The sequence below is a fragment of the Panulirus ornatus genome, chromosome 9 (assembly GCF_036320965.1).
Source record: "Panulirus ornatus isolate Po-2019 chromosome 9, ASM3632096v1, whole genome shotgun sequence".
NCBI lineage: Eukaryota > Metazoa > Arthropoda > Malacostraca > Decapoda > Palinuridae > Panulirus > Panulirus ornatus.
The window spans coordinates 16,919,435-16,936,674 of record NC_092232.1 but is presented as its reverse complement, the minus strand read 5'-3'; the positions used below and the strand labels follow the sequence as shown (position 1 = coordinate 16,936,674).

The following is a 17,240-nucleotide window of genomic DNA, read 5'->3' as shown; positions in this document are numbered from 1 at the left end:
GTGTTAAGGCCAAAAGTAAAATACTTCTAAAGTTTGGTCACCGTACTTACTACACACAACGTTTACGCTTACAAACTAGTCTGATGATGCTGACATTAAACACGAAGCGCTTCTTCAGTATCATGGTAACGGGTGAATGGATTAAGTTGAATACTGACACTTAATGCTGACAAAAGTGTAAAAGTCAAATGACAAGAGGTGGGTAGGGCCTCATGCATCTAGTTCCCAAATATTGAGGTTCATACATGAGGAATTTCACATAATAATACATACGAGGATCCGCGAGTGTAAAACTCCCTCCCCATACAGCACATGATTACGGACGTAAGCGTGCACACTCAAGCTGTTGATTTCATGGCATGATTCTGTAGGGCAAATTCACTCACTACTAAACTAGAATTATATCGATAAACCAAATGGTATAATTGTGCGTGATCTGATTACTTATCAGAGTTACTTAATATTCTGCCTTTTTTATGAATTATTTATTGTGAAGGTATTATAAAAGATATCCATAATTGCCTAGGAGTTATTCAACTGTTTCCCTATAAGGGAAAACTAGAGAAATGAGTAAATCAAGTAAAAACATAGACAAACATTTTACTTCTGTTAAGCAAATTAGGCATGAAATTAACATAATGATACAAATAAACCTGTTTTTTTTTCTTTTAGATGATTCGAGTGTCGAGGATCTGTTTAATCCCGAATGGTCTGATCGGAGATCATTTTCAGCTAATGGTGTCTATTTGTTGTTTTAGGCTGATCCCTAGAATTAAGAGCTTAAATGCATTGACTTTTTATTGTCAAATAAAGATAAAAGTTGGATGATGTGCTCTGCTGTGTATTTCGTCTTCTCAATATAGTGATGATTAGAGATAGGCACACGGGCAGAGAGTGTTGGCGAGAGTAATTGGTGAAGGATGATGGTGAAGAGCAGTGGTGACGAGAGTCATCAGTGGTACTGTGGTAGGGAGGAGCAGAGGTGATGGTGGTGATGGCGACGAACAGCAGTGGGGAGGGACCTGCTATGGCAGCGAGCCTTAAACAAACATCTATCCACGTTCATGCTTCCTATGATGTGTCAACATTCAATTTCTTTAATCTTACTTTCTTGTATATGTATCATATTTTCTTGTATATGTTCGACATGTATTTGCACAATGTTTCAGAAGTATATCATATGACTGGCAGTGTCGTCGTGGTGTACTGTATGTACTGTATCAGTAATCGTTAGGCTGTTTCGGAAAACAAATTCTCTATTACTATCCACAAGGTAAATTTCTAAGGTTGTTTTGTATATTTTGTGTTAAACCAATTTCTTGATTGTTTCATGTAAATCTATCAAGTTGAGGAGGTTGATTAATCATCTATAATTTGCTGGAGTTTGTGAGCCATACAGCTGGCATGTCGGGTGCTAGAGACAACAGGGCAGGGAGCGAACCGGTCAGTCAGACGGGCGATTCGTAAGGAGGAGGAGGAAGGCTGTGTGCTTGCTGGACACACGAGTGACGAGACATTCACCGACAATCAGACTGTTTGAGGAGTATGGAGTGGACTTCTGCGCAGGTTAAACACAGTTACACAGGAGACAGTTGCCGGCAATCGGAGCAGTATGGGTGTGGATTTCCGCGACAGGCTGGACGTGGGAGACGTCGCCGGCAGTCCGAATGGCGAGTTCGCGTGTATTTCTGCATTCGACATGGGCCTTTACGAGGTGCTTGGTGAATGCTTCCACGCTAGTTACCTTGTGAGTATTTGACATTTGATGTCTGAAAAAGAAGCGAAATTCATCATCTATGAACACTGTGATTATATGCGAGTATGAGGACATAGGTTATGTTACCAGGATTCAATAGATAGTGCTACTTTACGGATAGTAATCTAAAAGGATAGTTGTAATGAGATGTGCGAGGTGATAGTTGTGGTGTTGGACATTTTAGGAGTAAAAGTGCTAAAGCATAGAACTGGAGATGCTGGGAAGTACGGAGGTTGAGTGGTGCCACGTGACTCTGTTGGGTATGGATAGTGCTGGTGTGGAACGCTAGTGGTGAGGTGGAACACTGATGGTCAAGGTTGAAGGATGTTGATGAAAACCAATTAAGGTGCGAGACTGTTGAGAAAGTACAGCTGATGAGGGTCGTTGGTTGTTATACCCAAGTCATTGCGACAATTCTTAAGTTTAACCTGGCCATGTTATTAACTCTGTACTACAGTCTTACAGAAATTCTAGTGGAATAGTAGGATTTATGGAGGATAGATGAACAAGGAAACGTGAGTGCGATCATTCTTTTTTTTTTCTATTGTACATTTACTTCTGTAGTGGTGAGGGTTATGAAGGTACGCGACTTGTGAACACCTTACCTAATATACCCTTGCAGCCGGTCTCCATATTTTTTTTTTTTTTAAATGAAATTTATGGTTTCCAAGTAGTTGCTGCACGTTGTTTGCTTCGGTGTTGGAACAAACACTTCGTTTGTCTGTTAGGTGAAGTTAGATGACGTTTCCTGATTTTCTCGGGAGTTTTAGCCAAGTTTTACGCTTAACAGCCGCTTTTTTTCTCCTGTTCTTATATTTGTTTACCTTTATTTGCTTGAATAGATTAGATCGAACACGAGCATTTGGTTATCTGCTCCTGAAGTCATATTTTTTTTTCGAAATGGAAAATAAGGTAACAATTGGGTACTTAGAGAAAATAAGGCAAGAATCAGATGCTAGAAAATTATTGCAGGTTTTCATAGACTTGACCTTTGTCTAAAGGGTAACGTCGCCCTCGCTTGTACTAATTACTACGATCATCGTTGTGATGAAAACATGACTTGGCTTTAGTAATTTGTTCAGCTTCATTAAATACCCAACACGAGAAAACTTGCTAGAAATAATCTGCAAACTTAAAATGAAAAACTGCAATGATATCGACTTGACGATCTTTGCCAGCCATATACCATAATCGTGTTGTGATGATGAGACTGTGTGATTTATTTAACATAGCAAAAACTGTGCTTGTGAAATCTACTAAAAAGTGAGATTATATCGAGTGAATTATTTGAATGTGAGGACTACGATTGTCATGAGTCGAGATGAAAAGATTTGGATATAAATTGCATTTTCATGTAACAAATTTAATTTACTAAATTAATAGGATTATGATAGTCGCACAAAAAAATGCGAGCCTATTAGGTTCTTTCATAACTGTTGAAAGTAAAAGAGCAAATTAGTCTTTCTAATTATTTTTCGCGTTCTCGGCAGTGGAATAATTTTCAGTCGAGTTGAGGTAAAATGTTCATAGTTTGACTATTTTCAACGACTGTTGCTGGTAAATGACGCATTGTTACAACAGACTTGAGGAAAAAGTACTTTGCTTCATTTGAAGTACGATTTTTACCCTTGAGTTCGTATCCTTTACTAACATTGAAAACTGAATACTCAAGCCTTCAACAGTTGCTAAGCTGCAGACAGCTGAAGCCTAATCTTAATCATTTTAGTCGAATAAGTTTAGATTGCATGGTACTTATTTCCCACTTCAGGGATCATCTAGGTAGCTTCCTGTTGTCCTGTGTTTAAAAGTAGGGATTAATTATTTTATACGGCAGAAAACAAATACCATGGTTTCCTGTGTCACTGGTAGACAATGTACCGAGTATACTCGGTAAGGCAATTTATTTTCAGTATCTTGTAACCAAGGCTCTGAGATCCCAATAGTTTTGATCTTCGATTCTCCCAGAAGCTCCTCCGATCTTGTCCCTATAGTTAATACAGTGACATACGACGGTAGCTTAACGACTGTACGACTCGCTCCCTGGACCACGACTACTCGAGCCTCTCTCGCGCGCGCTCAATGGGGGTAACACTCTCCGCTCATTGGTTCTCTCTCCCTTACAAACGACGGCGGCTCGCTCAGGGTGCAGCGTTAGGGAACACCGCGTACTCGTGATGTTTATTGAAAACGCTAGTTGCTTGTTTCATTTCACAATTTCACAGTCTTGTATGATAGGACATAATTACGGTGTTAGAAAGCGTGTACACGACTAGGACATGTAGGTATCTTGTTATACTGAACGTGGATTGTTTTCTATATCGTGACACTTGCTGGCTATGTAAGCTCGTCTCCACATACTCTGGGATCATTGGATCATTACTGGGAGGGGAAACGTTCTTTGCAGCTCCTCTGGGCTTGCAAAAGTCTCTGTAGATCCAGGCAGTAATATTTATGACCATGCATTTGTTGTGCATTTTATACAGTTGCTTCTCATACAATCATTTGATTGTACATCGTATGTTTGTAGGTTGTAATTGAAGAATATTATGATTAAAGTTCATTACTTCTGAGAAAATCATAAATTTCAGTATCGTTCAATTCCTAGATTACACCCAGTATGTGATAATTTATATCGACAAGAATGGCTCGCCGTCGTCTGGGTAATGAATACCACGAAAGACACTTTTTCTCGATAGGATTAATATGATTTACCAATAAGTACGTGAGCGAAGCTTGAGGAAAGACTATTTCCCAAAGCTCCAGTTGCCTGTATTTGCGCCTCCTTATATATAACGTTAATTTCTAAGTCATCCGTTTTCTTTGCTCTTGCACTCTCAACTTTGAATTTGAATTTCTCAATCTAATGGTGGTTTATCCTTTGTACCAATGTTTAGTCGTCTAATTCATCTGATGAAACTAAAGTGGTTAATGTAAATACATCTGTTTAGTGACTTTTTTTTATTGTTTTCATCGCTAAAATGACTTCCACAACGAAGTAACGAAGTACGTCATTCATAAATTACTCGTTGTATCCAACAATATCTTGCTGCTTGCCGTTAACTGTGATGAAGATGGGCAGAATTAGATGTAGTTTTCAAAAGGTTCTTTTACTTTCTCGAAATGTTTCGTCTGCTAAACTCCACATTTTCCCAGATCTTCATAGCCCTCCCTACTGTTCGCATCGTAGGATAAAGAAAAACAAAGTAAAAGTTAGCACCAGCTCATCTTACTTTGCACGAAATACAGTAAAAGAATTTACAGAAGATTGGATATTGCGGTCGTCTCATTCATTGCATCCTTGAATTCTATGATTATCGTAATTTGTCACCGAAAGGTCTATGGTGTTGCAAGTCCTCGCGTGCCCCAAGCCTTTCGCTCCTTGACTGTTCATGCCAGTCATACACCCGGCGTCCTTTTGTACCTGAAGTCACTTCCTACCAAATGTATTTCATACCCAAAATATTAATGGTTGTTTCGTACGCAGATCATTTCGTACCTTAATTCCTTTCTTTTCAAAGTCATTAATATCGGTAGAGGAACAAAATAGTTTGGTATCAAGTCTCATAACTACGAATAATATTTGTCTACGGGCCAGCAGTAACGGGGAAGTATGTGATAAGGAACAATGAAAATGAGTTAGTCAAGGTTAAGAAATGTTATAGAGCGAGACAGACACGGTGAGGGATATTGGTGGTTGTGAAGTGATATTGTAAGTTAGTGACGTAAAAGATAGTGACCGTGGGTATCTGATGAGTGAGTTGTATTGAGGGACAAGGATGGTGCGAGACGAATCTATGAAAAATTGTAAAGAAGTGAATGTGAGGGCAAATGATGTGGACGTAATGGTAGTGAGTGACAGGAATGATCAGGCTGAAGGTGAGCGGAAGTGTACAGCAGAGAAACTCTGCTGTGGGACGTGGTGCTGGTTTTGGAAGGAGGGGTTGGGTGGTGGTGAGGGACGACGCGCCGGTGGTTTGGCACACAGCAGTGGTGTGAGGGACCGTGCTAGCGAAAGCCACATGTGATAAGGAACTATCCTGACATCACTGTAGTTGGACGCACCTGTACAGGGCAGTCGCCGGACAAGTTCCACCTACCACACAACTCGGTCCTCCTCCCACAATTTATCTTCCTCTTCCTGCTGTCCGTAAACCTTTTCCTCCTCCTTTCCTTCCTTACCTTCACCATGCATTGTGCCTTGTCCTTTTTTTTTCAGAAAATATTGATAGGCAATACCCGATGATCACTTGCCATTTAATACCCGATGATCACTTGCCATTTAACACTAGACATTAGTTGCTTGTAATTTACTCCCTCCTTTGATCGTTAAACTGTTTGATCCAAAGCTTTGTCTTGTTGCTTTAAATATTGACACCCTCGTTCTGTTTTAAAAGTGATCACTTAAACTGTATAAGAATGAGAGGGCGCGGCGTTCTTGATTATTTTTACCCAAGATGAGGAAAACTATACACGTCATTTTAAAGTAATGACAAATCGCATCAGTTTAATTGATATCCTAGAATAGAAAGTGTGATCAGTAAAGTTATTTTAGCAGCGATGTTCGTAGTTCATACCCCACTTTCATGTCGAATGAAATACGTTTAAAGTCTCTGAACGGTAGGTAATATATGGATTTGTACTAACATTTGAAACTAATTTTTGAGTTACCTGTACTGATTAATGAAAGTGTACGAAGCATTACGAAATTCTTCATAAACTAATAAAAAAAGTAACGAAACCTTTGGTAATTCGCCACAGTGAATACATGAATAATTATCAATTCGACAGTCCTCTGTTAATTGTCAAATAAAGATGTATTATCGAATAAATATTTACTAGGACCAGATAAAGCTAAAAAAAAAAATGTATATGAAAACTGAAATGAAAAAGAAAGGAATATAACTCAGGAGAGGATAAGTTTATAAATTCATCGTGGCGTACCTCATTAATCTACCTTCTACCCCAGCTGTGGCAAATTAGCAAACTGATGAAGAATGCTTAATTAAGTTCGATCCAGCAGTGGAGAGCTAATCGTGTGTGTGTGTAGACTTACTTTACTCCACACTCCTGTGCTACTTCGAAAAACGCCAATATATGTTCGTATGTAAGTAGATCTGCATGACCATTCAATATTTATAACTTCTTTTTTTAAGTATTAACGTAATCTCATTCATGCTGACAATGTCTACAGTAGACTGATGCAGTATATAGTTTGTTTTAAGTATCATAGGCGCAGACAACAGGAGCTCAGGAAATGGTTATACCCCAACCTACTGACCTTCATTTATATTCTCAGACGCGTTTAGAATCCTCTCTAATTGTGTCAGCCGTGAACTTCCCGTTTTTTGATCAATCTGAACAAAGAATGTCAAAGAAAAAAAAAACGTCATTGTCTACTCGTGTTCCTCCGTGATAACACTGGGTTTCGAATAACATTTGCGGATTCTTAACGAGTAAAACGAGTGAGATGAGTTGTTTTGTATGTAAAAGAACATCTATATGTTATGTTTATAAACTATCACTACAGATCTATGCCGTAATAAAAACGAATGAAATTAGATACAGTACTGTTATGCTGCGGCGCTGTGTAGTAGTCAAAATTTGTACACTTTTGAAATGTTATTGAATCTCGTAATAGCTGGAAGCGGTACTCAATCTACATTCAACATCCAACTCCTACTTTTAAAGATAATTTATAGCCACAGCGTCTTTCTCGGGGGATTGTGCAGAGCGTAGTGTGGGGCAAGTATCTGTGAATACTTCATCAACCCAGATAACGCTGAAGGCTCGCTAACCAAGTTCAACAGTTCTGTCATGCTAAATCCATATACTACAGAACTCATCTGCGCCATTCGTTTCCTTTGCACTTAACTTTTATCTACTGTTAATGTACATCTTCCCATACATCCTCTCTGTAGCCAGGAATATCTATTCTGTTAGTGTTAACCTCACTATGTTGGTGGAAACACTGTGCGAATTTCTATTGTTAGTGTTAACCTCACTATATTGGTGGAAACACTGTGCGAATTTCTATTGTTAGTGTTAACCTCACTATATTGGTAAACACTGCGAATTCCTCCCCATCCTCTTCCCAAATGTCGGCCAGGCGTCTTGTTTTGGGGATTAAACGCTTGAGCTAACGATAAAGTCTTGTGTTATTCTTTAAACCTGTTTAATTGGGGGAATCTTGTGCACGCCCATGCGTCCTTGGGTGCCTTTGTGTGTGTTAACTTTGATGTGTGTATATGCACCACCCTTGGATGCGTATGTGTGTTTGAATCTATGCATGTGTTCATTTCCCAGGCTAATTTCCGACTGAGATGCTGAGATGAGTAACAGGATCAGATTTGCCTATTAGTGGTTTTTGATGAATGAGTAATTAGCAATATTGTCGATTCCAGTTTTAGTGTATGTACTGCTTAAAGGTATGGTAAGACCAGTGATCAAAAAGTGGGTCTCCTTAGATAACCAAAAATTGAAGGTCGTGTCATCACCATAACTAGGCTCCGAATTGGACGTATCTCACCCATAGCGACTGTGAAGTCAAGTGGTGAAGACAAGTCCCTATTGTCACACCTATCAATCTAGTTTGACAATAAACACATTTAAATGGAATGTGTTCTTTTTGATCGAGAGCAGAGAACAAATTAATTACATGGCAGGTCCATGAGTAAATTGCTCGGTGACGACTGTCATATTAACAGGTAAATGGAATTTTTAAAGCAAATTTTAGATTTTAACTATTTTGTTAATTTATATTTTATACACGTATGTGTATATATGCATAGATGTGTTTGTATTATATATATATTTTTTATATTTTCTTGAATTTCAAAAAAATATTTCAATCTGTATTAAGAACGCTTACTAGCCTTAGAAGCTCCAGTGCTTGGCTTGTGAGCCTAAATTTTATAATACATTCCAATCTGATACTGATAATTCACTGATGACTGAAGGTCTATGAGGATATCTAGAAATTTAGTGGAATGAGAAAAACTTAATCACTCTTAGTGGACCTTAATTACATATTTACTTCCGGCAGGTACGTCAGTGTGACATAACGAGAGAGAGAGTAACAGAGTGCCTTCACCAGTGACCCAGTATTTGAGACAACGTTAACCTCACGAAAGTAACCCTCGCAACGTGTTGCCAGCACAGTGACATAGCTGTGACCTAAGTAAGCGTTGTGACCCTACGGAATGAGACCCCAGAAATGTGAGCCAACCCCTGATGTGTGAGTCAGCAGAGTAAACAGCTGAAACCATTACCACCACCAGCAGCAGCAGCGATGGCTTGGCCGAGTCTTCACGCGAGGTTCCTAGCCGTCAGCTTCATCAGTTTAGCCACTTTCACCATCGTGCATCTTCCTCATCCCCGCCCCACCAGACTCGAACCCGCCCCATTCTTCCGTCGGCCACAGATATCTACGGGGTGAGTAATGTACCCTCGGCGCTGTTGTTTTTACTTAATACAGTGGTACAACCCAGCACTTCTCGTGTGAAATTTAGAGGTCAGTGCTTTCATTTAACGCCCTCGTAGAGGTAGCTGTTGTGCATTGTATATATATTTTGTCATATAAACCAAATTGGCCAATATCATTTGTTCGCTCACACATTCGTTCGGTCAATACTCTTCACGTAAATCAGTACATATATTTCCTCGGAGATAATCTTTGTAGTTATTTGTAGTAGAGTACGTAATATCACCATAGGTCGAGATCATCTAGTATTTTTTCACGGTGTAAGCAGGTCTGCGCTATTGTATCAGAAGGTTATGAAACTCCAAAATCATCTTATTGCTTGTGAAAAAACGAGGAAAAAAGTATAATGCAACAACTTAAAATCGTTTTATAGCTGAAGGGATTCACTGTTTTTCTCTAGCTTGATGCAGAATATTTGAATAGCCAATGAGCGTATAAGATGTTGGAAAACGAGGATGGAGGATTACGGAAAGAAAACTATCCCGGATTTATGGGATCCTGTGTTGAAAACAGACTAAACTTCTACTGCAATAAATCGGCTGAAGCCGTCACTCTACCCCTAAACGCCCCTCTGTTTAGGAGGAGGCGGAAGCTCCTTCACACACCCGAGGGTAATTTCCATAATGTAAAGCCAAATAAACTTCAACTGATACCCTGGAAGGGCGTCTTGTGGCTCTTCGACAATATTCCAGTTTGACATGATGTATCCTTCCCTATAAGTTATGATGCCACTACACGCTACCTCAATATGTGATGAGCATGTGAACGTCCTCTGAGAAGCTATGATTCTGCCAGGAAATAGATATAGAGTAGTGGACGAAGTACGAATACAAGAATTCCATAAGTAACGGCCGGATCAAACTATTGTGATGGAGGGATAGTCATCAGAAAATATACCTCGGCCACCAGAGACTGATGGTGTTAACATGAACTCTCCAGGGTGACCCAAGAAGTGATTGCGTCACCAAAGAACTTTGCGTCCATTGAAGTTCAGGGAACTTGTATAACCCTGGAACAGGATTAGCATCACCCAGTGTTCGATATTGTTGAAGGCAGTCTGTATAACTTATTACTACTAAGCAACCCATTGATGTTTATCACGTTAATTGACTTTATCACTTTTATTTTTCTTTCAAGATAACATTTTTATTCGGTGTGGCTGATATTTTCAGACCGTTTTTTTTCCTTTGAACATTTTTCTACGCCACTGTGACAACATAGTCAGGTAATCTCTTATTCACTAACACAAGAACGTCACTTTTTATATTCTTCTTGGACTCTAAATGGAGGTCGTGTGAGGTAACTTTTCTATATCCGAAAAAAAAAAAAACTTAGGGCACCTCCTCGCTATCCATTTTGATTTCCTCGTGACTTAATATGCGAATTACTGACCTTACTGACGGCCTTCATGAAAGACTTTATAGAATGAATCTCCGATTGATCTGTTAAGCTTCCATCATGATCTGCCGCGAACTACCAATACTTTTTAACGATCTGTTACCCCCAAATACAATAATTTGATCATCCTTGCAAGCGGAGCATCTCTGAGCACCACAGTAGCTAGAGTCGCGCAACTTCGCCATGACCCCAACATAACCCATCATGGCCTTTCCATGACCTACCAACACTTTCGCTGGCCAAGTCCGCTGTACAGTCGGACGGTATACATATATAGTAACCTATGACCCAGTTACCACCACTTACGTATCATATCCTGTGGTATCTTTAGTTAGACTCACAATCGACCCATGACTCACCATGCTCACTTCTGTCTACAGACGAATCATCTACATAGTGACCACGACTTCTCCTGGACCTCTCCAGTTGCCTGAGATAACCCGGTTGGCACAGACGCTCATGTTGGTGGAAGATGTTCACTGGCTGGTCGCTGAGGACACCGATCAAGACAACGCCATACTGCTTCACTATCTACTGTCCACGGACCTCACCTTCACCTACCTAAAGAGTTAGTGGTTAGGATATGGGTTAAAGAAACTATCTCAAACTAGTCCAACAGCGTAGTTGACCAGTCTAATGCTGATTTTCTTTTTTCATTGTACGTAGTTTCCATTTTCTTCAGGGGTTGAGATTTGATCATAGACTTTTATATTTTCATGAGACCGCACTCAGTGATGTGGTCCTCATCCTTGCATGCTCGAGGCTGATAAGCCAGGGTAATGGGTACTAAATAATGAATGATGGGAGGAATTATCTAGGTAATGCAGGTTGATACGGTTATGAACTTGGTGTGCAACAGTGAACTGTTGTGCATAACGGAAAATGTTTGTCTACTTTTGTATCTATTTTTGGTTTATCAGCTAGTGGGAAAACAACGCAGAAACTGTGTTAGGGTCACACACACTTGCTGCTGACGGAAAAAAATTCCTGCAGTTCCTGGAATTTTAATTAATACCAGACAACTGCTAACATTAATCTGCATAGAAATTATTACCGTTATGCCCATGAAATTTGAGGAATTCCATATTTAATCATGTAGTTGTCCTCATTATAATGGATGACCATATCATTCATAGCTGTCATGTGCTGAACTCTTTATATAATCATAAGGACTGAAGCAGTCGTTCGCAACTCAACTTTTTCTATAAATTCCATCTTGAATTTAGTTACCAGGGTCTCTGAATCTATTGCTGGCGGCAGTTAATGAATTTAGTATTAAATGTAAGTAGCATTATGTATGGCAGCACCCATGCCCTTGGCCATTCGTGAGTGGAAGGTGCAGCCGAAGGGCGTCCCCGGCAGACGCGCAGCCCTCGCCTGGATTCGCAAGAACGCTAGGGACGGCGTCGTGTACTTCGCTGACGTGGACAACACCTACGATAAAAGAATCTTCGAGGAGGTGAGATGCAAGGCGTAACTAAAGCACACACCAGATTCAAGCTTTTGTATGGTTTTTAGGGACGTAAAAAGTAGGTAACAAAATACAAAGCTTAGATTCAGATTGAATGAACCAAACCATAAGCTGCTTGAGAGTCGGTCTTGTGATGTAGATTTTCGAAGTTTTGTGTGGTACTGAAGAGTTTAAGGATGGATTTTTCTGCAGAGGTTACAAGCCTCCACTCCACACAGATCCGCTGGACGCGGGGAGTCTCGATGTTCCCGGTGGGGTTGACAACGCGGTCGCAAGTGTTGACTCCAGTGTTACGTGAGGGAAGTTTTCATGGCTGGTACGATGAACTCATCGGCGACCGAAGGTTCCCCATCAACATGGCTGCCTTCGCCATCTCCGTCGAGCTCCTCCACAAAGTCAGCACCGTGGTTGTAATTACATAATTAGACTGAACGGGAAGGGAGTTCTACACACAGGGCCTCATCCCTTGAACTTTATATATAGTCATAGGACTTCTTTAACTTCTGTGTCAACATTCACTTAGATTGTGTGTGTGTTAGGACAAAGGAACTTAAAGATAACTATGAAGGTCGTAAGTGAGGAGGAACGTCTTTGTTGAACTCTACTGGTAGATATCAGAATAGGAAGATCTTGTACAATCACATGCTTCGCTAAATATCATTGACTCTAGCACTGGAGGATCTATGAAACTTGATTTGCACTGTAGTACATTTGTCCCATCGGTAGATAATACACGTACATATGGTTTACTCATTTAGTTCATAGAACATAAAACTTTGGATTGAGATCTCAATAACACATTCTCTAAGACACAAAACATTTTTTCTTTATGAAAATTTATAGATAGCAAGTTTTTGATAACCTTGGAGCCCTTTTTAATCGGTAGGAAGTAATATAGGAAAGGCACTTTACGTATCGGTTAACTCGTAATGTCTCCTGCCCATCAGAAGCCACTGGCCAACGTGGCGTGGACGCAAGCCTTCCAGACTGAGAGTATCCTCGCCAGCCTCGACGTTAACCCACAAGACATAGAGTTTCGAGCTGACGGCTGCACCAAGGTACGACGATCCTTGTGTACGTTAGGGTAAGCTTGGTACTGCTCGTGGTACTAGTGGTCTAGCTCGCACCCTTTTATCTCAAACGACGTTTTCTCTCGTCTGATGACTACGATGGTATAGTATTTTTATGGATCAGGGTAGAGCTGCTGATCTACAGGTATCCCAGATGGAGATGATTTTGCTTAAAACTGTTTTTTCGTGTTCGTTCTAAGATAGAATGTGTTTATTTCGGAACAGAGGTTCGAGATGATAAGGAAGTCTTTATCTCGGAACGGAGGTTCGAAACTTTTTATATTTGAACGATGGCTCGATATTGTTTCCGCATAACCATCGCTCGACAACATTTCTGGTATTCGCTGTTACTCGTCTGGTGACGAAATTTGTTCTCGGGAGTTTTATAGCCATCTATATTCCCTTTGCTCATAGTTAAGAATTGTGTGGAGCGGCATGAGGAAGGTCTTGTTTTATGAGAGGAGGGATAGTACAGAATGCCTTGGGCGAGTTGTTTGTAAAAGCCTTTAGGCAAAGTGCGCGGTTTAATGACACAAAGAATGACTTGTAGGTTGGTATGGCAAACACTAGACCTATAGCTACATCCAATACAAATATCTACTGTCTTCTCAGTTTTACACAGTGCTTATCGGAATTACTCTTATCACAGTCTGACTTCTTATTACATTGCCGTCACTGACATGGAATCAAATGAAATATTGCGAAGTTCGTATATAATATATTGGATCTAGATGACTAACAGCAACTTAAGGTCATTAAAACCAGGATATGTATCATATCCCCTAGTCACACACACGACTCCCCTGTCCAGCATCTATGGTACCTCTTGTTTAAAGATAATTTTTGTCTCGCGGAACATGCATCCTGGACAGCGTGTTTAATCTAAAGTACACCACCATCTGTCGTCAGATCTGGGTATGGCACACGGAGTCAAGGCAGCTGCCCTTGGCTGATGGAGACCTCCTACTGGAGCAGTACGACAACACTAACCTAAGGCTCCTGCAGCGGTATCTGTTCAAGCCACCACCACCCCACACAGCCAAAGTCCCAGGGTCTCCTGTCGAAACACCCGACCCTCTGGTTAACGCCATCCCGGATGATAACGAATATGGATTGAATTTCTGATTTCAAGTATTAGGATATTCACGAGTATTAGGATATTCACTGCATCGATTGGCAACAAGAAGGTAATATGAATTATAAAAACATTTTCTTTACTGTTCGTTTGTTCGTCTGAAAGTGTGTGTGTGTAAAGATTTGCAATGACAAATCCTGGGACGGGTTCTTGACGATGACAGCGAGTTCTCTGGTGTGTCATTACTGGCATGAACCGGTTGTCTGTGCTCAGGAGTTCCATTACTGGCACAGGTTAGTTGACTGCTTTGAGGTGCTATTATTGGCACAGCGACCAATGTGTAAATACGGTGTTGTGGGCTCGGGTTGATGTTTATTTCTTGTCATGTATCGCTTCATACCAAAATGAGTTTAGTTTTTGATATATAATGTAGTAAATATCTTGGGATTTTTGTAGTATTACTGCAAACTGAAAACTACTTTTAGAATAATAGTATCTATTCTTATAAAGGTGTTTGAATTGACATCCTTAACTTTAAGTGAATTTATTACAGATCTGATTCCCTAGTCAACCTTGCAATCTGATACTATAAGTACATTAATTTACATAGTAAAATAATCGAAAAATCAGTTGTATCATAATTCATTATTATTGATAGTCTGTTCTGCTTGAGCGAGGTAGCGCCAGTAAAAGGCAAAGAAAAGCTGCATACGATAACATACATTCATAACTGTCTTGTACAATGAACCGAAGCCACAGCTCCCTTACCACAACCAGGCCCCAACAGACCTTCAAATGGTTTACCCCAGACGTTTCACATGCCCTGGTCCAGTCCATCGACAGCACGTCGACCCCTGTACACCACATGGCTCTAATTCACTGCTTGTAAGATTAATATTGGAATTCAAGTTCTTGAGGGAAGTTTGGAAAGAACGTTATCAGATAAGATGGTAGAACCTAATTTTACATGACAGTAAACATGGGAATGATCGGGTGAGGAGAACATCGAGGATAATTTTGTGGGTAGTGTGTAGAGGATGATTATGCAAGTAGAATTTAAAGCATTATAATATAAACATATATCAAGACCTCGTGCCAACTGTTAAAAGTGTAGGACAAGTTTTTGAAGAAATTTAGTTTTTGCCCCCACACATTCTGGAGCGATGGCGTACGCCTTAATCTAATGAACCTTTCCTAACGTACGGGATGAATGCTCCTACCCAGTGGCTTAAAAAGAATAAATCTTTTGACCATATAAATGTAAATTCTGTAGGGTATAAACTGTAATATTGCCCCTTGTAGCCTTATTCTATTGTTACCCATAAAGTTTCGTTTTCTGTGTTTCATAACATATAAGAGAACTTTAATGGGAGACTATTCTAAAAATAGTGGCACGAACACTATATACTATACAACGTTTGAAAAGTGTTATTCACTTCATTTGTTCACGTAGTAAAAGTCGTACAGAATTAACTGTAGGGTTATATAGGAAAATGCTATTGACGCAGTGTAAACTTAAGCAATGAAATATTCTATATTCTGATGTGGTGTAAGGACCGATGACATAAATTTAATTTCTATCGTCGTAACGAAATCGACGATGATAGACAGAACTTAGAAGGTTGATGCCTTTTACACGGGTGTCTTTTAATACTGGAACTAGTAAAATTAAAATAGAAGATCTTGGAAATAGTAGTGTATTTCTTCCGTTGAATAATTATACAATGTCTTGTTTTCGTAAAGCGGGCGCTACAGGTTAATCATTGTTAGCGTGTTACCGCTGCTTGACAGAGGCGAGATCAGTGATTGAGAAGGTAGCATGATATACCACTACTGTGTCATTAAAAAAATCATCCAGTGCCGGAGAGTGACAGGCGATGATCAAACCTAATTTTGACTTTTTTTTTTTCAGTCCGGCACTATCTTTGTTGCCCACTCTGAATCTTTGAATTTCATTAACTATGTATCAGAACAATCTTCCTTATCTTCATCTGCCCTCATGCCTTCCGTTTCATTTGTAAACACTCGTGTAGTAATCAAAGAATCATCGTCCCAGAACAGAACTTTGCGGCACTCCGATGAAGGCATCAATCCATGTTGAGAAAGCTGATCTGACATGCGTCCTCTGTTTCCTTCCATCTATAGTTGACTGTCTTCTCCCTTCTTATGGATAGGTATGATGTTTGCTACACTCCATTAACGCTATGTATTTCTCCAGCGACGCCCTAAACAGCATTTCAAATGGTTTGTGTATTTGTACACATTACATATGGTGGTATCTTAGAACTATTTATTGGTCTGTCGATGTTTTTTCCATATGTGTTAGTGCTTTATGAAGCCTCGTTTCCCTTCGGTCCTATTTGGTATTAAGCCTAAAACGTTGTCCGTTGCCTGGCAGCAACAGCAGACTAAATCATAAGCTCGGGCAGCAGAACTCGTAAACTGATTAAATCGTGTATTACCCAATTCTCCACATCAAATACGATAAAGCTACAGTTCATGTATCCCAGTAGCCTGTAAGCCGCAGAGTACTGATACAATTTTGTCAAAACTAGGAAAATAGAAATTGAAAATGGCTCATTAATGTTATTCTTACCATTGCATTTGATACAATTTTTTTTATATTAGGATCAACTTTCGTAGCTCGGGACTGGAAGTTGATTGTCGTCATTCATTGTATATCATTCACAACGCTTACATAAGATTAACATGCATGTTTGTCGGCAGATACAATCGGAGCCGAATAAGCTTGCTTAACTTCATGCAGCCTCGTAACACAAGCATGCATACTGCTCCAAAGGCAAGCTTTCATAGAAATAGAATAATTGGTAGTGTAATGATGCTTTACTTAATCGTACACAAGGCCCTGCGGGCCACACCTCCTTCTGTCGAGGGTTAAATGCAGCCAATCGTAGGCTTTAAGATACTGGAGCTGGATATTTTCATTGGCTTAATAGTATTATTGTAACGTAGGCATTTACACAATCTTA

At 39.9% G+C, this 17,240-nt stretch overlaps 1 protein-coding gene across 1 annotated transcript; it reads left to right on the top strand.

Moving 5' to 3' along the window:
- The first annotated feature begins 1,469 nt into the window (after positions 1–1,469).
- On the top strand, positions 1,470–14,714 carry LOC139750237 (galactosylgalactosylxylosylprotein 3-beta-glucuronosyltransferase S-like). The gene is made up of 7 exons (XM_071664735.1): positions 1,470–1,747; positions 8,799–9,187; positions 11,015–11,202; positions 11,939–12,093; positions 12,324–12,500; positions 13,053–13,163; positions 14,085–14,714. The coding sequence occupies exons 2-7, from the start codon at positions 9,045–9,047 to the stop codon at positions 14,298–14,300; spliced, it is 990 nt and encodes a 329-aa protein (XP_071520836.1). The 5' UTR covers positions 1,470–1,747; positions 8,799–9,044; the 3' UTR covers positions 14,301–14,714.
- Positions 14,715–17,240: the final 2,526 nt, after the last annotated feature.

Bases quoted from the DNA above. Each gene is read 5' to 3' on its own strand.
- LOC139750237 (XM_071664735.1), top strand. From the start codon at position 9,045: ATGGCTTGGCCGAGTCTTCACGCGAGGTTCCTAGCCGTCAGCTTCATC. The intron at 12,094-12,323 runs GTGAGATGCAAG...CACTCCACACAG, and splicing joins ATAAAAGAATCTTCGAGGAG to ATCCGCTGGACGCGGGGAGT. The intron at 13,164-14,084 runs GTACGACGATCC...ATCTGTCGTCAG, and splicing joins GAGCTGACGGCTGCACCAAG to ATCTGGGTATGGCACACGGA.